General features: G+C 45.4%; 1 protein-coding gene across 1 annotated transcript in view; it reads right to left on the reverse strand.

Annotated features, from left to right (window-relative positions):
* Nucleotides 1–645: 645 nt before the first annotated feature.
* The window catches only part of LOC309558427 (uncharacterized protein), a gene marked incomplete at both ends in the record, with an annotated part of 136,729 nt that continues 112,441 nt past the window's right edge, over nucleotides 646–24,933 (reverse strand). Inside the window, 4 exons of the mRNA XM_082261501.1 lie at nucleotides 646–689; nucleotides 8,370–8,558; nucleotides 17,311–17,593; nucleotides 20,401–20,466. Coding sequence (XP_082117627.1) covers nucleotides 646–689; nucleotides 8,370–8,558; nucleotides 17,311–17,593; nucleotides 20,401–20,466 — 582 coding nt within the window. The remainder of the gene's footprint in view (nucleotides 690–8,369; nucleotides 8,559–17,310; nucleotides 17,594–20,400; nucleotides 20,467–24,933) is intronic.

Genomic DNA, 24,933 nt, shown 5'->3' on the forward strand with positions numbered 1-24,933 from the left:
ATCTGTCCCGATGATCCGGCAAGGCTGACGTTGCAGTGGAGGGAGGAAGGGTCACATCCGTCACGCTCGCTGGTATCCCGGGGCCCGGAAAGCACGACGCGTTTCTGAGCATGCACATTTGACTTTCCTCTGACCTGAGTTGACCTTCCTCTGACCAGTAGTATATTTGTCCTCCAACTAACCTGTATTTGACCTCTATTTGACATCCTGCTGACCTGCAGTTGACTTGAGCTGACCTCCATTTGACCTGTCGAATAATTGACCTCCCTTTGTCTTGTATTTGACCTCCAGTTGACCTATTTTGACCTGCAGTTGACTTCTTTGTGACAAACCTTTGACCTCCTTCTAAGGTTGATTTGGGAAAAGTTGTTTTGGTTCAAACAAAACTCCATACACATCCTAATGTTTGAATCACTTACATATTTGAAAGTATAATGGTAGTTAAAGATATTTTGGATATAAGCTATCCTAACATGGCGTGTTAACATGGTACAGGTTTTCTTGTTATATGCAGTTTGTTAAATATACTTTGTACATGGTATGGGGGGGAGGAGGGGTAGCTAGTAATGGCAGTCTCTGTATGCTACATGACAGGTCTCCTACAATAATAAGTCAGGGTGATGTAACTATAACGAAAAAATACAATCAGGGAAACTCACAGTGTTGCTGACCCAGTGTGCCATAGAGCTCTAAAAAGAGGAAGAGAGAAGTCATGAGAATTAATATAAAGGAAACCAAAACAGGAAATTAATATTTGTCTATTTTTCACAACTGAGAAAAAAATAATAAAAAATAAAGCGTCAAGGAACTTCAATCATTGACCTGCTAAATGCAATCTGGACTGGAAAATTGAGGGACATACAGAACTTGGCAAATCAGAGGGTGCAGGGGATTTCCTCCAATGTTATTACTAAGAATTGGACCCTAATAAGACTTTACAAGATTCCCTTTTACCTTAAAGAGTACTTGTCACCAATCTGAGCATTTCAAATTGACTTAGCAGGAGTCATATTCTGTAAAAAACATTATTAGGTTCTTGCTACCGGCTGATGAAATGACATGCAAATCCCTGTAAATGCTCTCAAACGTCTCTATTGGTGAATAGGGATGATCGAACTTTTGAAAAATTCGGTTCGACCAGAACACCCGAATTTCCCAAAAGTTCGGTTCGGATTCCAGAACCCTATTGAAATCAATGGGACCCGAATTTCTGGAATCAAAAAACACAATTTTGAAGCCCTAAAACCCCTAAAAAGTGGCTAGGGTTCTGGGTCATGCCCCAGGGACTATGAATCAGGCAAAAAAAAGTTCTTAAAAATTGTCGTTTTTGATATATATATATATATATATATGTATACCCCTGACCCAGAATCTGCAAAGTGGGGTCACCCTGACATGGCAAAGTTCAGTCACCCTGACATGGCAGAGTCAGTTTACCCTAAGCTACACTACGGTCACCCTGACATGGCAGAGTCAGTTCACCCTAAACTACACTACGGTCACCCTGATATGACAGAGTCAGGTCACCCTAAACTACACTACGGTCACCTTGACACTTAAAGCTATCCCTACAAAAACTAGATTTTTGAATCTAACTATAGTGGTATATAGTACCCTAACTACACTGCATATCCCTTTCCTCACACTAATAATTGCAAAATGACACTGGAGCTTTAAAAGCAGCAGGAGAAACACAAATGCTTCCACTCTCTTCCACAGCCTCTGTATTACAGTGCTAGAGTTTTGGCGGGGCTATGTTATATACTGGGGGGCGTATGGGGGGCGTATTCACTCCTGATTGGCCTTTGGACCCCGTAGTCACTCCAATCACATTTTACTGATGTTGCTGGGCCAATCATGGGATTTTAAAGATCAGTTCCTGTCCCATTGCATTTTGGGCGGTTCTGGTGGACTAATTCCGAACTTTTACCGCAAAAAGTTCGGAATTTGGCCGAATTTCGAACACCCAATGTTCGGGTCGAACTGATGGTCGACCCGAACCGTTTGATCATCCCTATCGGTGAATAAGAAAGTCTATAAATTATGCAGGAGATTGGAAAACAGCAAGGACTCGTTTAGATTTGTGGTTGGCTGAAGGGGGGGGGTGACAAAAATGTGCTGTTGAGCTGCATTTTTGCTGCCCGCTAACCCCCCCCCCCCCCCCCCTTAAAGCAGAGCACCACCCAAAGGGAAAGTTCTTCTTCTAATCTGAGCCAGAAGTTTGGCCCTCCTCCTTCCCCCAAAGTCTTCTGTCTTCTGGGACAATTCACAGGTCCAAGAAGACTGCGGGACCATTCACAAAGCACAGTGTGTCTCATGCATGCGCAGTAGGGAACTTGCTATTTCTGGCGCCTGCATTCAAAGCTGATTGAAGAATCGGCTCAGGTGAGGACATCGCTGGATCCCTGGACAGGTGTGTGTTCTTATATTAAAATTTAGCAGGTACAGTATTTGTAGCTGCTTACTTGGGGATGTTTGGCCCTCCTCCTTCCCCCACAGTCTTCTGGGAAATATCACAGGTTCAAGAAGACTGCAGGACCATTCACAAAGCACATTGTGTCTCATGCATGCGCAGTAGGGAACATGCTGTTTCTGGCACCTGCACTCGAAGCCGATTGAAGAATCGGCTCAGGTGAGGACAGCGCTGGATCCCTGGACAGGTAAGTGTCCTTATATTAAAATTTAGCAGGTACAGTATTTGTAGCTGCTGACTTGGGGATGTTTACATGCCGTGGTCTCAATGCTTTGCTTGATGAACGTGGCTAAGTTGACCCGAAATGTAGCGACTGGTGGGCAGGATGCCCGCTGAACACTACACATTCAATAGGGAAGCGCTACAAACACCCCACCATGGCGTGCAATGGACGTGGCTGTGGTGTGATTGTCAGCAAAAAGGGAGTCAAAACAGGCAGTGAGGAGGCATCACAGAGCTTCCTCACCACCTGTCAGTAGCTTCTGTAGCACAACTTGAGAGTGGATCAGAGTTTCAGAGGCAAGAAAGATTTAGATGCATGTCTAAATTTACCCAAATCGTTTTTTTTTCTTATAGTTGTGTTCTGCATAACAATAGCCGCAACTTATGGGGTGTATTTATAAGAAATTGCTTGGACAAATGTCACAAGCATTCACCCGGTTGCCACAAATTCTGACCATGTTTGATTGTTGGCTCCGGGGCTTTTTTCTCCGAGAACAGGTGCAGGTACTCCCCTCTTCTGAGTCACCCCTTGTCTCCACCCCCTACCCACCTCCGAGTGCTGTCCTTTGGTTCCACCCTCTGCCCACCTCCCAGTACCCCCCCCCCCCTCTTTTAGAGAATACAGAACCAAGTATCCTGTTGTGGTTCTAGGTAATTTGTATGGAATTTGTTAATGATAACTAGAAAAACAGTAAAATAGATCCCCTGGAATCAGCAACAATAGACCCCCCCCCCAAAAAAAAATAGATCCCCCCAGCAGCAATAAATCTTCCCCTGCAACAATAGAAAAAACAGCAAAACAGATCCCCTGCAATCAGCAACAATAGACCCCCAACAACAATAGCTCCCCAGCAACAATAAATCCTCCCCTGCAACAATCTCTCCCCCCACCCAATAAATCCTCCCCTGGAACAATAGACTCTCCCCCCAACAACAATAGCCCCCCAGCAACAATAAATCCTCCCCTGCAACAAACTCTCCCCCCCAATAAATCCTCCCCTAGAACAATAGACTCCCCCCCAAATAACAATAGCCCCCCAGCAACAATAAATCCTCCCCTGCAACAATTCCCCCCCCCCCAATAAATCCTCCCCTAGAACAATAGACTCCCCCCCAACAACAATAGCCCCCCAGCAACAATAATTCCCCCAAGCAACATTAAATCCTCCACTGCAAAAAAAGCCCCACCCACAACAAAATGCCCACCAGCAACAATAGATTCACCCCAGCAACAATAGATCCCCCAGCAGCCAGCATCAATAGGCCCTTCAGCTCACCGCACTGGCCCCAGCACCCCTTTGCCATTGCATACATTCAGACTGGAGGTTCCGGAACTGCGTTCCCCCGCGTTTCCGCTGAAAAAAAGCCCTGGTTGGCTCCATCTAGTGAAGTTAGTTTCCTGAAATACCTCAATAAGGAAAATGCCACATAATGGCCTCTAGATGGAGCTAAGGGTTTTAGGAAATCAATGTATTAAATAAAATTTGGTCGGAATGTGTGGCGTCTGCGTGAATATAATACAATATATAGAAAGAAGGAACGGGACTATATAAGAAGACAACCTCTAATTATTGGTTCTACTGACTGGCACAAATCATATGACCATGAAGTACATGGATTAGCTGCTGGCCAATGTCTAAGGTCCTTCATGTGGGCTGGTATGATATGATTTTAGCTCCAATCTATGGACAACTGTTCTTTTATTTCATCTTTGACTAATACATGCATGGCTTTCTTACCAAATAATCACAGTACTGGATCGGGTTCATGAATTCTGAAAAAAAAAAAAAATGTAATACAGTAAGAAACATGGGCTGGGATTGAAATTTAAACTAAAAACAATATCTATCAAACTGTACAAAGGAACTGAGGGTTTCCTGAAAAGACCTGTATGGGGGGCTTCATGGTTGGCTGAATTTAGCGGCAAAAGCACAAGTCCCTAGCCCTGTTAGAACAATGTCCCTTCTGCTGAGACAAAACCCTCCCCCATTGTGTGCCTTGCTCCTTGTCATAGGTCTCCACACAACATTCCTGGCCATAGACCTTTTTATCCCCATGGAAGGGATGTCCACATAAAAAGTAATTTTGCTGCACTTTACTGGTGGTAGTCAGGAGATGGTATTACAGTCACCTCCCATGCATTCCAGAGTCACTTGACCTTACACAGTCAATCCCATTTAGTGGGTGGTCGACAGTAGGCACAAGTGAAAGCACGTGCCTCAGCAGCTTTCTCTCTTACAGTCTCTCCAGAGGCATAACTAGAACCTTCGGGGCCCCGGTGAAAGAAACCATGAAGGGCCCCCCTGAGCCCTGGCCGGGGCCCTTCCTTTCAAGCATGGGGCTCTTCCCACTGATCCTGGGGCCCTTTACTCTCATTGTGGGGCCCTTTATTATGGTCCCGCAGCAGGACCCTTTCACAAGTTCTTCAGTGGGCCCCCTGCCATCTTGGGGCCTCCCCACGGTGGTGGAATGCCAGGGTCGGTTGCAAGTGTGACCTTTGTGATCCTTAAGTTTACCCATTGGTGTCAGTAGTTTTTATTTTTTTGGTATTTTAATTGTATTATTTTTTATCAGTTTATTTTATTTTTTTACAATGTGACTGACTATGACTCTGTCCATTCAGAAAAGGAAGGAGCTGGTAAATTACATATTTACCGACCCTTCCTGGTTCTCTATTGTGACACATCCCCTGCAGCAGCCAGCAGAAGAGGGGAGGGAGCACAGTGGGGGGGGGGGGGGGTCAGGGACAGCAGAACACAAGTGAACTGGATAGGAGGAGTGGGGGGGCAGCATACAGAGGAACCAATCTCCTCCATTTTCCTCCTGCAGCTACAAGAGGGAAATGGAGGCCAGTGATTTCTCTACATGCTACCCCCACCACCCCTCCTATCCAGGTGTACAGGGGAGCCGCACAGGTCCCCTAGTGCATGGGGCACAATTTCAATTGCAACCCCTGCAACCCCTGTAGTTACGCCCCTGAGTCTCTCCTTTGTCCAGTGTCATTAGTATTCACAGGTCTGTTCTCTCTGCAGTTGCCTCCTTGCTGGGTACATCTCTCCTGGGAAGCCTCCAAGGAAGCAACCTCACACAGGAATCTCCTGCCTGGCCTAAAGGCCTTGTGAAATCTTCCCTAGCCCCACCTCCAAAAGGGGCAGAAAGACTACAGCCAGCTCCTTCAGCATTCAATGGCACTTTTCCACTGCAAGTACCGGCTCGGCTCTACTCGGCCCTGCTTGGCCCGGTTTGCTTTTCCACTGCTGGTACCGCATGGTACGGTGTTGGAACGGTTCGGTACGGTACGGTATGGTTTTCTTTTCCACTAAAGTAGTACTAAAGTTAAGTGGGTGGGATAACAACGATTCTCTGACCAATCAGTGGCTAGTAGTGACTGCATGCAAAGGATTGTGGGGTATGGTACCGGTATGGTACCTCTTGGAACCACAATCCAGGTGGTACTGTTTTAGAGAGTCGTACCGTTCGGTTTCATGCAGTGGAAAAGCGCCGCCGTACCGTACCGTACCGTACCGTTCCTACACCATACCATGCGGTACCAGCAGTGGAAAGCACAAAAGCGAGCCGAACCGTTTAGTTCCATGCAGTAGAAAAGCACCAATAGTCCACTCCACTCGGCCTCCGGCCCTGTCCAGGACCTATGTGTGCTAGTTACATCTGTACTGGTGTGGGTTTTTGGCTCTCATGCCCCATTCACCTGGGCTTCTCCCAACCTGGCCTATAACTGGACATTGACCCTTTACATCGCTGCAGGAGGTCTCTACTTAAAAGGGACCTAGCACCTGATGATCTTACTTACTGTAACCAGACACTATTCTGGTAAAGAGTCACCTAGTGGCAAAGTGTCTAACTGCACCTGCCTCCAGACCATTATAGAGAAAATCGTTCCATCCCATGTGGGCTCCATACAAGAGATATAGAAGTTTGAGGACTTGAGGTGAGAAATAGAAGATGCTACACATTCTGGGGACAGATCTTGGGACTCTCCGGTCACATGCTGAATCTCTGCACATACAATTAATTTAGAGATCCCCGTACTTCCCCTGAAAATAACTTTTTCTTTTACGTATATCTTTAAAGGGGACAGCACCATTTTTGTTCAGGCATCAACCAGGGTCACAATCTACTTCCTGGACTGATATGCAGATTCAGAGATTAGCCTCAAAGATCAGACACACACATACAGTTCTTCCCTTTGCAGTTCTTGGCTGTGTCTACAAATTTCTGACACAGATTATAGCAGGGATCCTCAAACTATGGCCCTCCAGCTGTTGCGGAACTACACGTCCCATGAGGCATTATACAACTCTGACATTCACAGACATGACTAGGCATGATGGGAATTGTAGTTCCTGAACAAGTGGAGGGCCATAGATTGAAGACCCCTGGATTAGACCCTGCTGCAGCCTCTCACCTTTTGACGTTATAAAGTTACAATGTTGCAGTCTGATTACTGGGGGAAAGGAGACAGAGAAAATGGTTCAGACAGCTCGCAGCAGACTGATGACATCATCACTGCTTACGGAAAGTCACTAGTAGGAGGCTTTTTGAAGATAAAAGGTGGAGCTTTTCTGGAAAAATAATGCTGTATATTGTGACATTGGAGGAATTTATATATGCAGACTTGTAAAGATACTTAAAGATTCACTTTGAAACATTATTTTTATACTATGGCTTCTCGTTGGGTTGTCCTGCCGCTTTCACCACTAGAGTCACTTTTAATCATATCAGTTCTTGTGCATTTTCACACAGTAAGGCCTAAAACCGGTGTTCTATCAGATTTCCCTACCCCATCAGATTTCCCTACCTACGTCATTTCCGGTGCGGGTTCGTCATGCACCAGCTGTAGCCGCGCCACACGTCCTACTGCGCATGCGCGGAATAGGTAGGGAATTTTGATAACATCGTAAGGGGTGAGGCAAAATTACTACTGCGCATGAGCGGGCGCATGCGCACCAACGGATCGGGCAGCGACATCTCTTATAACAAACATACATCCGATCTCCATGGCATACACTGCGTCAAGCCGACAATGGGACAATCCTATTCCCTACCCACACGCGCACGCCCACTGTCTCATTGTCGGGTCGGCGCAGTGTGGGGCATGGAGATCGGATTGTCGGGTCGGTGCAGTGTTATCTCTGCGCTGTGTCGGGTCAGCACAGTGTGGGGCATGGAGATCGGATTGTCGGGTCGGTGCAGTGTCGGCTCGGCGCTGTGTCAGGTCAGCGCAGTGTGGGCCATGGAGATCGGATGGATGTTTGTTATCAGAGATCCCACTGCCCGACCCGTTGGTGCGCATGCGCCGGCACATGCACACTAGGTCTTTTGCCTGACCCCTTACGATGTTATCAAAATGCCCTACATATTCTGCACATGCAGAGTAGGACTTGTGACACGGCTACAGCTGATTCATGACGAAGCCACAGCTGATCCGCAACCGGAAATGACGAAGCTATGGAATTCTGATAGGGTATGGTATTCTGACAGAACACCGGCTGTAAATGGATCGAAATTTGGCAGGGACCAGACAAATTTAAATCCATCTTTAGGCAGGCTGGTTGTACAAAAGTCGATCTCTTCTGTGCTAGTATAAGGATGCTGAGGGCAACCAATCGCAATCGATATTTCCAACTCATGATCGTCACAGAAGGTCATTTACCATCAGACATAAGATCCCCGATCAGTTGGAGTTTGTTATTGCCTTGCTGATGCATTTTGTCTTCACTACTGACAAGTATCAAATCTCGGGCATATTTGGAGATATCTGGCTGGGTGTCCAGAATTTGGCACTTCTCCTCATAGTTACTCTTCTCCAGGTCATCAATCACAACAATGACGTTCAGCCTACCTTCAGAGTTACAGTAGAGAAAACACAACACTTCAATTGGGTTAAAAAAAAAGACAGTGAAATACAGTATTATAAAATAATCTTCACAAAGTGGGTTAATTTCGGGTCCAGGCTCTGGCTTGTGCAGCTACAGTACGTCTAGTGGATGACATTCAGGGTGAAGGCTGGATTAAAAGTCCATCTAGACCAACCTTTTTCAACCAAGGTGCCCAGGCACCCTGGGGTGCCTTGAGGTTTCTTCAGGGGTGCCTTGGCAAAATGCCTAAAAATTGCCCAAAAAATTGTATACAAGCCGGGTGGTGAATTAAGTCTTCCTTTTCAGTTACACAAAGCCACAGGTTTTCATTGTGCACCATTATGACCTTTTATCTGCTGAACTCCTAATGACCAATGACATCAGTTGATAAGGAGGGTGTTAGTCGCCTGCATAGCATCCTTGTTTGACCCTTCCCTGCCCTTCTCCATCAGCATTGGGGTCGTCTTAGCTGAGTGATGAGGGAGAAGAGAAACATTGGAATACTAGTCAGTACCAGTTTGCAAAAGTGTATTTGCTTTGGAAGAATAAATCACTTTTAACGTTGGGTGCCCCATGTGTGGATTTTGCTGCACTATGTAAAACTATTAGAATAGTTTTTACTAGGAATCGACCGATTATCGGCAAAGCCGATTATCAGAGGGATGATATTCACTTTTGCAGATATATCTGTATTGGCCCCGGAACTGGCCGATATTACCGATATTCCAAATATTGCTCATGTAAGGGTAAAATGATGTCACATAGCATAATTCCGTTTACAAATGTTATTAAATATGCCACTCACATATGTATAAAGGATATAAGCAATTCCCCATTAGCAGATCTTCTGGCAGATCGGTATCTCTCACCCACTTGCCGTAAGTGATACCCGGGTGATACTGCTCCGTCTCTCACCCACTCCGTCCCTCACCCGCTCCATCTCCCACCCACCCGATACCGCTCCATCTCTCACCCACTTGCCGTAAGTGATACCCGGGTGATACCGCTCCGTTCGGCACTCACTCAATACCGCTCCATCCCTCACCTGCTCAATCTCCCACCCACCTGATACTGCTCCGTCCGGTATCACCCGGGTGTCACGTACGGCATGTGGGTGAGAGATGGAGTGGTATCGAGTGGGTGGGAGATTGAGCAGGTGAGGGATGGAGCGGTATTGAGTGAGTGCCGAATGGAGCGGTATCACCCGGGTATCACTTACGGCAAGTGGGTGAAAGATGGAGCGGTATCACCCGGGTATCAGATCTGCTAATGTGGAATTGCTTATATCTTTTGTACTTATATGAGTGGCATATTCAATAACATTTGTATACGGAATTATGTGACATCATTTTACCCTTACATGAGCATCACCACCTAATGGTTGGAGGAGGAGAAGACTAGTCTCGGACCCTGACATAGGATGTACAAAAAGCCCACAAAACACATTGTGGGTCGCAGTCCGTTACAGTTACTATCAATAATTTTTTTTCCATATGTGCCGTATCTCACAAAATAACAAGAAAACCAATTTTCAGGCCAAGTGATCTATTTAACCACTTCTGGACCGGAAGGATTTCCCCCTTAATAACCAGGCCATTTTTTGCGATTCGGCACTGCGTTACTTTAACGGTTAATTGCGCGGTCGTGCGACGCTGTACCTAAATAAAATTGATGTCCTTTTTTCCCCACAAATAGAGCTTTATTTTGGTGGTATTTGATCACCTGTGCGATTTATAATTTTTTGCGCTATAAACAAAAAAAGAGCGACAATTCTGAAAAAGAAAAAAAACAATATTTTTCACATTCTGCTCTATGACATCCCCCCTCCCCCCCCCCCCCCCCACAAAAAAAAAATAAAAATCAATTTTTTTTGGCCAATTTGTTTTCTGCTACATATTTTTGGTTACAAAAAAAAATCGCAATAAACGTATTTTAATTGGTTTGCACAAAAGTTATTGCGTTTACTAACTACGGGAAAGATTGATGTCATTTTTATTGTTTTTTTTTTTACTAGTAATGGCGGCGATCTGCGTTTTTTAGCGAGACTACGACATTGCGGTGGACAGATCGGACCCCTCACTGACATTTTTGGGGGTACCAGTGACATTTCTACAGTAATCAGTGCTAAAAATATGCCCTTTTACTGTAATAATGACACTGGCAGGGAAGGGGTTAACACTGTGGGTGATCAAAGGGGTTAATGTATGCCTAAGTGTGCTTGTTCACTGTGGGGGGGGAAGGGGGGTTCTGTGACAGCTTACCTGAAACTCATGATCTCTCTCTGCCTGTCTCACAGAAGACTTGCCTACTTTGTTTACATAAGCAGGCGGGTCTTCTGTCAGTTTATCTGACGATAGCGGGAGGAAGGCAGCATTTGCCGCTGCTCCTCCCGTGGCCCGCCTCCCGCTGTGACTAAACACAGCAGGACCGCGGCTCCAATGGCACGCGCGTGCCGCCGAGACCTCGTGCACAAAATCACGTAGTACTACGTGATTTTGCGGAGCCTAGCCGCCCTGTGGCAGTAATACTACGGCGGGCGATCAAGGGGTTAAATGTAAGCCTAGGGGAGTGTTTTTAACTGTATGGGGGATGGGCTTTTGAAATGATCACAGAGACCTGTGATCCCATATATAAGGATCACAGGGGCTCTGTGATCATTCCAGAAAGAAGAATGGTCGGATATGTTTACAACAGCTGACCGTTCTTCTCTCTCAGCGGGGAACGATCGCACGTGTCAGGCGGCAATCTGAGCCGCCAGCCACTTGCATCGGAGTTCCCGCTGCCGAGTGGAGGCGGGAGTGCGCCGCCAGTGGAAGGCGTCCGCCCCCCCCTATCTGCAGGCGCGACTGAAGTAGAGCTAGGTCGGTTTGCGCAGGAGGGCCAGCCTCCCGCAGTAAATCTGCAGCGGGTGGTCCTTAAGTGGTTAAAAAAAATGTGTAGTCAAGCAAGAGCCATGAATAATAACTGTAATGTTTGTAAATATGTGTGAAGTGTTAGTTTTACTTTTGTTGCATTTGATTTAGCAAATGTAACATTTGTAAACATTGAGGCCTCATTGACACCATGGCGCAGAGACGTCAGATTTTCTGCACACGTTCTGCAAGGGCACAGCAAAAACAATGGTTCTCTATGTGCCCTGTTCACCCCACAACATGCAGATTTTTTTCTGCAACATGTATGCAGCTTTCTGCACGGGAAAAAAACTGACATAACATCAACATTGGTGTGAATGGAGCACATAACTGTCCCGCATGAAAACCAATGTCAACGTAAATGAAAAACTGGGGTACAACTGATGTGAAACCGATGTCTCTGCAAGTGGAATCTGCGTGGTATTCCTTTCCATTCCCATCAGTTTTCATGCAGGTATGGTGTGAATGAGTCCTCAATCCTAACTAAAAAATAGTCATAAGAGCAATTGCCAAGAAGAAGAATTAAACATCATTTGAACAATAGAAAAATAGACTAACACTATAAGCTAAGAACATTTGACCAGAAGTGGAAATAATATGAGGGAGACCAATGCACTTTAACCACTTTAACCACTTAAGCCCCAGCCCTATTTCGGACACTTTTTGTTCACACGTTAAAATCAGTATTTTTTCCTAGAAAACTACTTAGAACCCCCAAACATTATATATATTATTTTAGCAAAGACTCTGGAGAATAAAATGTCGGTCATTGCAATAATTTTTGTCACGCGGTATTTGCGCAGCGGTCTTTAAAGCGCCATTTTTTTGGAAAAATTTAGAAAAATCACATTTCACTGCATTTAAAAAATACTAAACAGTAAAGTTAGCCCATTTTTTAAATTGTGAAAGAACATGTCACGCCGAGTAAATAGATACCCAACATGTTACAGTTTAAAATTGCGCCCCCCCCCCGTGGGATGGCGACAAACTACGGTCAATAGAGATCTCAATCTGCGACGCTTTAAATTTATTTAACGGTTACCAGTTTAGAGTTAGAGTGTAGCTCTTTTTTTTTAAATATTGCTCACGCTCTGACGATCGCGGTGATACCTCACATGTGTGGTTTGAACAGCGATTTCATTTGCGGCTCGACTTGCGTATACGTTTTTTTTTGTGCGCGAGCTAACGGTGACAGGGGCAGCTAATTTTTTTTTTTTTTTCCCATTTATTTTATTTATTTTTTTAACTTTATTACTTTTTAAAAAAAAAAAAAAAAAAATCTGATCACTTTTATTGCTGTCACAAGCAATGTAAACATCCCTTGTGACAGCAATATGCAGTGACAGGTGCACTTTATGGAGGGATCGAGGGTCTAAAAGACCCTAGACCCCTCCACTACACTTCCCTGTATGCAAAACGCCAAAAACGGCGTTTTTGCATACAGCCGATTTTCAAATTTGCCGCCTTTTGCAGCACAGTAACCCGGAAGTGACGTCATGGACGCCGCCTCCGGGTTACGTCAACGGAGACCCGATCGATGCCGTTTCCGGCATTCATCGGGACTCCATCCAGCCGGCGGACGCGCCGGCTGGGTGCTCGGGGCTCCCGGTGGGACGGGAGCCCCGAGCAAAGCCACGGAAGGCGGCGGGAGGGGGGGGACGTCCCCTCCCGCCCCCCGGGTACCGATCGAGCGGCTCCTGAGCCGCATCGGTCGGTACCGACAGAAAGCCAACCGTCGGCTTCAAACCACGGTACCGGGATGGTGTCTCTAGCTAGAGGCATCATCCCGGTACACTACCGCAAAGTTTACCGACGTAGCCCTACGTTAGTATGCGGTAAGTGGTTAAGACCGGAGGATTTTCCTGCTTAACGTCCAGGCCACTTTTTTCCACTTGGCACTGCCCGAATTTAACAGACAATTGCGTGGTCATGCAAGGCTGTACCCAAATGAAATTTACGTCCTTTTTTTCCCACCAAACAGAGCTTTCTTTTGGTGGTATTTGATCACCACTGCGCTTTTCATTTTTTGCGATATTAATAAAAAAAGAGCTAAACTTTTGTGAAAAAATTGACATTTTCTACTTTGACAGTTAAAAAATATCCAATTTATTGAATTTTTGTCATATATTTAGGCCAAAATGTATTTATCTACATGTCTTTGCCAAACAAATTCTCAATGAGCGTATTTTTAACCACTTTAAGACCGGAAGATTTTACCCCATTCCTGACCAGGCCATATATTGCGATTCGGCACTGCGTTACTTTAACAGACAATTGCGCGGTCGTGCGACGCTGTACCCAAATGAAATTGACGTCCTTTTTTCCCCCACAAATAGAGCTTTCTTTTGGTGGTATTTGATCACCTGTGCGATTTTTATTTTTGGAAAAAAAGAGCGACAATTTTGAAAAAAAAAAAAACAATATTTTCACATTCTGATACAGTATATAACATTCCCCCAAAAAAATTTTCAAATCAAATTTTTTTTTAACATTTTAGGCCAATTTGTTTTCTGCTACATATTTTTGGTAAAAAAAAAAAATCACAATAAGTGTATTTTGATTGGTTTTCACAAAAGTTATCGCGTTTACTAACTAAGGGAAAGATTTATAATTTTTATTGTTTATTTTTTTACTAGTAATGGTAGGGATCTGCAACCTTTTTATCGGGACTGTGACATTGCGGCGGACAGATCGGACCCCTAACTGACATTTTTGACACTTTTGGGGGGACCAGTGACAGTCCTACAGTAATCAGTGCTATAAATATGCACTGTTACTGTAATAATTACACTGGCAGGGAAGGGATTAACACTGTTGGTGATCAAGGGGTTAAATGTGTGCCTCATGCTTACTGACGTGTGTGGGGGGAGGGGGTTGTGTGACACAGACAGAGATCGCAGGTTCAGTTATTCTGAATCCTGTGATCTGTCCCTGCCTGTTACAGAAGAGATGTTTACACAAGCGGGCGGATTTCCTCACTCTTTCCCTGACGATCGGGGGTGAGCGGCGGTGATCACCGCCTCTCCTCCCCTGGCCTGACTCCCGCTGTGTCTAAACACAGCGGGAGCAAGCCTCCGGTGGCGCGCACACGCCGCCGAGACAGGGAGGAGTCCAGCAACGTAGACCTACGTCGCTGGACCCAGCTGAGCCGCTCTGCTGCAGTAGCAGCAATGTGAGCGATCGGCAACTGATTAAACTAAAGGGGGTATTTAACCACTTGCCGCCGTAGTTATATGGCAGCAGGTCGGCTCTGTTACGGGAAACGACGTACCTGTATGTGGCAGTTAGTGGGGGGCGCGCACATGCTGCCTGAGGCGCACATGCACCGATTGGCTTGAGGGGGAGCCAATCAGCGGGTCCGGTGGACGTGATGTCTGGCAGGCAACCACAATAGCTCCTCATAGAGACAGAATGGCGGTCTGCCAAAGTAAACACGGCACACCGCTGTTCTGTCAGAGATGAACACAGGGATCTTGTTCCTATTTAGGAGCACAGGTCTCTGTGTTTATCCAGCAAGACCACCCCCACACAGTTATAAAGCACCTCCCAGGGGCACCCTTAACCCTTTGATCACCCCTGGTGTTAAGCCCTTCCCTGCCAGTGTCATTAGTACAGTGACAGTGCATATTTTTTAGCACTGATTACTGTAGTAATGTCACTGGTCTTCCTAAAATTGTCAAAAATGTCAGTTAGGGGTCCGATCTGTCCGCCGCAATGTCGTAGTCCGCTAAAAATCGCTGATCGCCGCCATTACTAGTAAAAAAAATAAAAATAAAATAAAAATTACATACATGCAAACCAATCAATATACGCTTATTGGGATTTTTTTTTACGTACAGAGTGCAGAGTTGGGAGGTGCGTTATGTACAGAGTGCAGGGTTTGGAGGTGCGCTACGTACAGAGTGCAGGGTTGGGAGGTGCACTACATACAGAGTGCAGGGCTGGGAGGTGCACTACATACAGAGTGCAGGGTTGGGAGGTGCACTACATACAGAGTGCAGGGCTGGGAGGTGCACTACATACAGAGTGCAAGGTTGGGAGGTGCGCAACGTACAGAGCGCAAGGTGGAAGGTGCGCTATATACAGAGTGCAGAGTTGGGAGGTGCACTACGTACAGAGTGCAGGGTTGGGAGGTGCGCTATGTACAGAGTGCAGGGTTGGGAGGTGCGCTATGTACAGAGTGCAGGGTTGGGAGGTGTGCTATGCACAGAGTGCAGGGTTGGAAAGTGTGCTACGTACAGAGTGCAGGGTTGGGAGGTGCGCTATGTACAGAGTGCAGGGTTGGAAGGTGTGCTACGTACAGAGTGCAGGGTTGGGAGGTGTGCTATGTACAGAGTGCAGGGATGGAAGGTGCGCTATGTACAGAGTGCAGGGTTGGGAGGTGCACTATGTACAGAGTGCAGGGTTGGGAGGTGCGCTATGTACAGAGTGCAGGGTTGGAAGGTGCGCTATGTACAGAGTGCAGAGTTGGGAGGTGCGCTACGTACAGAGTGCAGGGTTGGGAGGTGCGCTATGTACAGAGTGCAGGGTTGGGAGGTGCGCTACATACAGAGTGCAGGGTTGGAAGGTGTGCTACATACAGAGTGCAGGGTTGGGAGGTACGCTACGTACAGAGTGCAGGGTTGGGAGGTGCACTACATACAGAGTGCAGGGTTGGGAGGTGCGCTATGTACAGATTGCAGGGTTGAGAGGTGCGCTACGTACAGAGTGCAGGAATGGAAGGTGCGCTATGTACAGAGTGCAGGGTTGGAAGGTGTGCTACATACAGAGTGCAGGGTTGGGAGGTGCGTTATGTACAGAGTGCAGGGTTGGAAGATGTGCTACATACAGAGTGCAGGGTTAAGAGGTGCGCTACGTACAGAGTGCAGGGTTGGGAGGTGCGCTATATACAGAACGCAGGGTTGGGAGGTGCGCTATGTACAGAGTGCAGGGTTGGAAGGTGTGCTACATACAGAGTGCAGGGTTGGGAGGTGCGCTACATACAGAGTGCAGGGTTGGGAGGTGCGCTATGTACAGAGTGCAGGGTTTGGAGGTGCGCTATGTACAGAGTGCAGGGTTGGGAGGTGAACTACATACAGAGTGCAGGGTTGGGAGGTGCGCTATGTACAGAGTGCAGGGTTGGGAGGTGCGCTACGTACAGAGTGCAGGGTTGAGAGGTGCGCTATGTACAGAGTGCAGGGTTGGAAGGTGTGCTACATACAGAGTGCAGGGTTGAGAGGTGCGCTACGTACAGAGTGCAGGGTTGGGAGGTGCGCTATGTACAGAGCGCAGGGTTAGGAGGTGCGCTATGATATCCTCACTCTGCAATGTCATATGACGTTGTTGGGCGGGAAGTGGTTACATTATTTCCTCTTCTGGGTAAATCCTCTTAGGCTATATCAGTGATGGTGAACCTTGGCACTCCAGATGTTTTGGAACTACATTTCCCATGATGCTCATGCACTCTGCAGTGTAGTTGAGTATCATGGGAAATGTAGGTTCAAAACATCTGGGGTGCCAAGGTTCGCCATCACTGGCCTTCAGTGTTAAGCTATTTTCTCTATAGGTTGAATCTTCTTCACCTCTTCTGGTCCAATCTTCTTGAGGCTTTTTTCTCTTACAATCAAATATTAGGAAATGTTACTTTCACCCTGCTAACGGCAACACATAGAAATTGATATTTCAAAAATCTCACAAACATTACGAGGATTATTCAAGACTTTTGTGCAAATGCTAAAACATTTTCACAAGAATGTATTATAAATAGACCCTTGAGTGTTACAATCACCTTAGTTTGGGTTTTTATCTACATACCAAAGACCAGGAAGGTAGCTTCACATTATACCTTTACATGAGGACATGTATTTAATCTCATCGTCATAAAGGGAGTCTGTCACATTGGTGACATTAATCCGTCCTCGATTCTTCGTGTGATATAAGATGGCAAAATCACACTTCTCAACATCTTGTCTGAATCTCATCTTGTTCCTATTGGATATGACTGAGGGCAAAGTTGACTTTACAGAACCTTTAAACATTTGGGATTCCAGGCCCTGTGTGATCCAGTGGTAATCTTCAGGTGATGAGTAAGAGAAGATCCCAATGACTCGTCTCTGAACACCACAGATCTGTTCGAATTAAGGCAAGAGATCACATGAAAACAATATCTTCATGAAATAAGGTGCCCTCACCAATAAATCCAACATTATCCATACTGGATTAATTCTTGACTTCTACTGTAATACTTCTTACTACGCTATATAGCGAAATGGAGACTTAGGTTTTCTAAAGATGGGGTGATTTTATTTCCTGCAACCATGGGTTTCAAGAAGGAAAATCACTTGATTCCCACATCAACACAGTCAGTATTGATTGAATTCATCCCGCACAGCCATTGTATTCCCCTGGCCGGGGGGCGGAGGCAGTGGTTCCTGCTAGGAGAACACAGGGATTATTTCCAATGGCTGTGATAATGTAAAATCTGATTTTAACCAAACATTAGGTCTGCCCAAACACGGCTTGAATCTCAGCCAATCCCAGCTGAACCGGTCAAGATTCAAACTGTCTATGGTTGGCTTAACTCTAAGACTGACTACACTCCTTTTTAAGCACTTGCCGACCGCCGCAAGTACATATACTGCGGCGGTCAGCCCCTCCTGGGCAAAGTGACGTACCGGTACATCACTCGCCCACGAGCCTCTAGGGGGCGAGCGCGCCGCCGGAGGAGCACTTCCTCCCCCACTCATTCCCTGACATCCCCGTGCGAGTTAACGGCGGCTCCGATGTCCGCCGGTCACTCGCAATCTCCCACTGGAGAGGGAGAAAGGCAGGCGGCTGATGTAAACAAAGCCGCCTGTCATTCTCCCTGTTGTAACTGCAGAGACTACACGATCTTGCTATGTAGGATCGTATGTCTCTGTGGTTACATCACAAGCCACGCCCCTTGACAGTTAGAATCACGCCCCTAGGGACACACTTAACCCCTTTATCACTAATAAAGTTAACCCCTTCCCTGCAAGTGTCATCTTTACAGTAACAGTGCATATGTATAGCACTGATTACTGTAGTAATGTCACTGGTACTCCCAAAAGTGTCAAAAATGTCAGTCAGGGGTCCGATCTGTCCGCCGCAATGTCGCAGTCCCGCAAAAAAAAATTGCAGATCGCCGCCATTACTAGTTAAAAAAAAAAAACAATAAAAATGACATAAATCTTTCCCGTAGTTAGTAAACTTTTGCGCAAACCAATCAAAATCCGCTTATTGTGTTTTTTTTTTTTTACCAAAAATATGTAGCAGAAAACAAATTGGCCTAAAATATAAAAAAATGTGATTTTTACTTTTTTTTTTTTGAGAATTTCATATAAAAAAATGTGAAAGATATTATTTTTTCAAAATTGTCGCTCTTTTTTTGTTTATAGCGCAAAAAGTAAAAATCGCACAGGTGATCAAATACCACCAAAAGAAAGCTCTGTTTGTGGGGGAAAAATAGACATCAATTTAATTTGGGTACAGTGTTGCACGACCACACAGTGCCGACTCACAAAATAGGCCCTGGTCTTTGAGCAGCCAAATCCTCCGGGGCTTAAGTGGTAAGGACCTAAACTCATGTTTAGAGCTTCCAAGTGTACTGGGATTTGAAGTTGTCCTCATATACAAGGGACAGATTAATTTAAAATGACCCCGCCTTACTGCTCAGAAAGAATGGCCAGGGACCAGAAGAAGACAAAGTCTGTTTTTCTGCCTTGTCTATGGCTAGAACTTCACTCACTAATGATACAGTTAGAGTAAACCTGAAGATCCTCCCTCGTTCTTCCATGTTGAGACCAGAGATCCAAGTCTATCTTTGGTGTCAGCCCCCATTGTTACCAACTGGCACCCCTCACTACATGGCAATCCTCATGGACTCACCTCTACTTGGCTGTTCTTCTACCTCTCCTCATTTTATTTGGAGCCCATGACAAACTATTTGTTACTCTTTCTATGCACAACTATGACCAGCAGATACATGTTTGAATCGAGTAGAAAGGGATTGGAGCCCCTGTCAGGTTATTTTTGTTGTTGTCTGTACCCCTATAAGGCTGCATTCACATGTCAGTGTATGGATCGCGGGCAGAATCGCAGCGATTCTGCCTGCGATCCGGAGATCGTTGCAAATCGCGGGGCGCTTGTGCGTTGCCCGTGATTTGCAATAGCACCCCAAACGCTGAGCGATGTTGCCGCGATTTCCGCCAGCCGAATGGCGGTAACATTGCGCAAAAAAAAATCGTGGGACGCATTACGCCCAAAAAAGTATGAGAGCTTCTTTGGAGCGTATTGCGTCCCGCGATTTTTTTTGCGCGATGTTACCGCGATTCGGCAGGAGGAAATCGCGGCAACATCGCTCAGCGTTTGGGGTGCTATTGCAAATCAAGGGCAACGCACAGGCGTCCCGCGATTTGCAATGATCCCCGGATCACGCGGCGATTCTGCCCGCGATCCATACGCTGACATGTGAATGCAGCCTTAGGAGATTCACCCTCACTAATTGTCCTGGCAACCGTTATTACTGAAAGTGAAAGAAAATCCCAAATTTGAGGTTGTCACTAGAACAGGCAGAGAGAAGAAATCTCCCAAATGGGAAGACTAGTTCTGGGGATAACTAGAGATTCCCTCACTTCTTCTCACTTCCTGTTTTGGCTATGGGACAAGAAGTGAGGAGAAATCTCTTAAACGGGATATGGAATTCAACAAAATCTGACAAGGGTTATAACTCTCCCATACTCAAAGTTGTACCTTTAGTTCTACTTTAATACATTTGAGTAACATGGAAGTTTTAACTCCACCAGCAGAAATTTAGCATCCAGTTTGTATTTCTTTGGGGTAAATTAGTTTTATATACCTACAGCTGAAAAATCAATGTGATGTTTACCTGTCACTAGATATTACTTGGACTTACCAGAGAACAGAGGAATTTTATTGTGAAACCCAAAACGGCAAATAGGAAAAAAAATAGTAAAAACACCTGAGGAGAGAGCAAGAATGATTAAAGGATATTTGTGATACTACACACATCGTCTGTACAGATAACACCTCCATTGTGTTCTCTCAGTTCTAAAGCTGGCTACACACTATACAATTTGTATACAATTTTCTTACATACATAGTTACATAGTTGGTGAGGCTGAAAAAAGACGCCAGTCCATCCAGTTTAACCTATGATGAGTGTGTGTGGGTGTGTTTATGTCAATAGTACATCGTATATCCCTGTATGTTGTAATCGTAAAGTTGCCCATCTAACAGTTTTTTTAAACTATCGATGCTCCCTGCTGATACCACTGCTTGTGGAAGAGAATTCCACATCCTTACCGCTCTGACAATAAAGAACCCTCTACGCAGTTTAAGGTTAAACCTCTTCTCTTCCATTTTTAGTGAATGGCCATGTGTCTTTTTAAATTCACTTTCACTAAAAAAGTTTTTTCCCTATGCTAGGGTCACCAGTACGGTATTTGTACATTGATATCATATCCCCTCTCTCTTCTCCTCTCCAGAGAGAATAAGTTCAATGTTTGCAATCTTTCCTCATAGCTGATGTCCTCCATTCACTTTATTAGCTTTGTTGCCCTTCTCTGGACTCTCTCCAGTTCCAGCACATCCTTCCTGAGGACCGGTGCCCAGAACAGGACAGAATACTCCAGATGTGGCCGGACCAGAGTCTTGTAGAGCGGGAGAATTATTGTTTTATCTTTGGAGTGAATCCTCTTTTTAATGCATGTCAATTTTCTGCTGGCTTTGCTTGCAGCAGCCTGGCATTGCATGCCATTGCTGAGCCTGTCATCTATAGGACCCCCAGGTCCTTTTCCATCTTATATTTTACCAGAGGTTTCCCCCCCCCAGCGAGTAACTTGCATTCGTATTTTTGGCACCCAAAAGCATTACCTTACATTTTCCAACATTAAAGTGATTGTAAAGCCTTATTTTTTTTTCAATAAAAATAGCAAACATGTTATACTTACCTCTTCTGTGCAGTTGGTTTTGCACAGAGCAGCCCAGATCCTCCTCTTCTCAGGTCCCTCTTCGGCTCTCCTGGTTCTCCCTCCTGTTGAGTGCCCACACAGAAAGCAGCTTGCTATAGGGGCACCCGAGTCACAGCTGCCTGTGTCTATTCAGACACGGCACAGTGGCCCGGCCCGCCCCCTCTCTTTCCTGATTGGCTGACTGACTTTGATTGACAGCAGCGTGAGCCAATGGCTTGGTGTAACGCTCCTGCGTTTTACGTATGATGTGGATTTTCAGCTGCAGAAATATTCCACTTCAGTAGTCATGTAGAGAAACGCTGAGACACCATTCCCAACTCTCAATGACTCATCATGTGTGGATGATCTCAATTCAGCAAGTAAATACACACACTCAATAAGATGTTTCCTAGAGTGACTTATGTATATAGTAACACAGTGATGATAGGCTGAAGAGACAGGTTGGGTAGAGATGGTAGATGACAGACACTTGAAAGGAAATGTTCTTGAAAGTAAGATAGTAGCAGATGGGATGCAGATAGGTTTTAGCAATCATGTATGGTAGTAGATGACAGAGTAGCAGGTGGACATACAAGAGAGATCAACCCAGTGCAAGAACAGGTGGTAGTAAGCTCAAGAGCTAGCAATCTTAGATAATGCAGATGTAGTAATAGTCCTTAGTATGCAGAGCTAGATAGTGTAAGCTTTAGTATAAAGGTTATAGAGGTTTCCCCTGTGGGGTACTTATCACTAATAGCAATGTAGCAGAGGAGAGGTTCGGCAAGAGCGGATGATCCGGTAGCGGGATACAGGGATCAGCGCAGCGTGGTTCCTACAGCGAGGTATGCTTGCAAGCATGTGAGCTTCAAGACAGGTTAGCATCAAGGAACAAAGCAGTTTGAACGAACACATGTGAGTGAGAGCCGGCGATCTAAATAGCCATCCAGTCCGGCGCTCAGTGATGACAGCATCAGTCTTAAAGGTGTATGCGCACCTTACCAAAAGAGAATGGTGGGGCGCATACACTTATGAAAAAGAGTAATTAGGGTACCCAAAGGTACCAGAACATTACAGTACCCCCCCTTAAGGCCGGCTCCTGAAGGCCTCTGGAGCTGGTTTGTCTGGGTACTTCGCATGAAAATTGCGGATTAATCTAGAGGCATGTATGTCAGAGGTGTTTAGCCAGGTGTCGTCTTGGGGCCCATAGTTCTTCCATCGAACCAGGTACTGAAGTCTTCCTCTGTGGATACGAGAATCCAGAATCTCTTTTATCTCGTATTCTTCTCCACCTTCAACTTGTACAGGAGGAGGAGGTGGGATAGTAGGCCTTATTCCTTGGTCAGGAACATGGGGCTTCAGTAGCGACACATGGAAAATGGGATGTATTTTGAGGTCTATTGGCAATGTAAGCTGTACTGCAGCTTTTCCAATAAGTTTCTTGATTGGGAAAGGTCCCAAGAACAAAGGTCCAAGCTTTTTGCTAGGGATTTTCAGTCTTAAATTTTTTGTTGAGAGCCAAACGAGGTCCCCGATAGCGTACTGAGGAGAAGGTCTTCTGCGAAGATCATAGTACTTCTTTTGTTGACTATGAGCGTGTGCAATGGTAGTATTAAGCAAACCCAGAGAGTCCTTTATTTGGGTAAGATAGTCTGAAGCTACTGGGTTATTTGAAGGAAGGATGCGTGGTGGAAGAATAGAGGGATGAAACCCATAGTTCAAGTAGAACGGACTCTGCTTGGTCGTACTGTGGGTTGCGTTGTTGTAGGCAAATTCTGCCAGAGGGAGAAGATCCACCCAATCATCCTGTTGGTAAGAAGTGTAACAACGTAAATATTGCTCGATGCATTGGTTGACTCTTTCAGTCTGTCCGTTGGTCTGCGGATGGTAAGGAGAAGTGAGCTTCCGCTCGATCCGTAGTATGTGACATAGTTCTTGCCAGAACTTGGAAATAAATTGTGATCCACGGTCAGACAGAAGAGTTTTTGGGATACCATGTAACTTAAAGACATGTTTCTTCAGGAGTTCTGCCGTTTGTTTGGACGAAGGTAGTCTGCGAATAGCAATGAAATGTGCCATTTTTGTCAGATGGTCCACTGACACTAAGATGGTATTAAATCCTTTGGAAGGAGGCAATTCCACTATAAAGTCCAAGGACACAACTTCCCATGGAGTTTGGGGTATTGGTAGACTGCATAGTAGACCAGATGGTCTCGTAGTGTCAATTTTGGACCTGGCACAGACATTGCATGAAGAGACGAATTTTTGTATAGATGTTTTCATGTCAGGCCACCAGAATTGCCTGGTAATCAGATTAAGAGTCTTTGTCATACCCATATGTCCTGCCATAGGCACATCATGCGATAATTCCAAGATCTTGGTGCGTATGGTGGGTGGTATGTAAAGTTTGTCGTTGTAGTAGAGGAAGCCTTCTGCATCAGTATTTAGTTGTGGTGGGGGTGAATCCAAACTTATACCATGCAAAACCTCTTCCTTCAAGGAACGGACAACTCCAATAATGCGTTTGTGAGGTATTATAGGAACGGAAGGGATTTCGAAGTAGTTTTCTTCAGTTAGTCGTGATAGTGCATCCGCCTTTTTGTTCTTATCTGCAGGTGTGTAGGTCACTAGGAAGTTAAACCTTAGAAAGAATAGTGACCATCGTACCTGTCGGTGCGAGAGAGTTTTGTTAGTCTGAAGATATTGGAGATTTTTATGGTCTGTGTATATAAGTATTGGTAATTGGGTGCCTTCGAGTAGATGTCGCCAATTCTCCAGAGCCAATTTTATAGCAAGCAGTTCCTTTTCACCCACGGGGTAATTTATCTCTGGACTGCTTAGGGATTTAGAAAAAAAGGCGACTGGATGAAGTGGTGAAGTGTGAGTTGGTCGTTGGGAGAGTATTGCTCCTACTGCCATGTTAGACGCATCTACTTCCACAATGTATTGGAGGGATGGGTCTGGATGGCGTAGTATGGGAGCAGAAGTAAACCTTGTCTTTAACAGGTGAAAAGCTTTATTTGCTTCATCTGACCATTTGAATGGTCTTTTAATTCTAGTGAGCTGTGTGAGGGGTCTCACAATGGCAGAGAAGTTTCTAATGAACTTCCTGTAGAAATTCGAAAATCCAAGGAATCGCTGTAGCGCCTTGCGTGTGGTTGGTGTAGGCCAATCCTGAATGCAATATATCTTACTCATGTCCATCTCGATTCCTGTTTTGGATATGATGTAGCCCAGAAACAGTACCTCTTCTTTATGAAACAAGCATTTTTTCAGTTTCACATAAAGGTTGTGTGCAAGCAATCTCGATAATACTAGTCTTACATGTCTTATGTGTTCAGACAAGGATCGTGAATATATAAGTATATCGTCTAGATATACCACAACACAGACATCTAGTAAGTCTCTGGAAATATCGTTTATAAATCGTTGAAAAACTGCAGGGGCGTTGCATAGCCCGAATGGCATCACAAGATATT

The sequence above is a fragment of the Pelophylax lessonae genome (assembly GCF_965119305.1).
Source record: "Pelophylax lessonae genome assembly, chromosome: 6".
Lineage (NCBI taxonomy): Eukaryota > Metazoa > Chordata > Amphibia > Anura > Ranidae > Pelophylax > Pelophylax lessonae.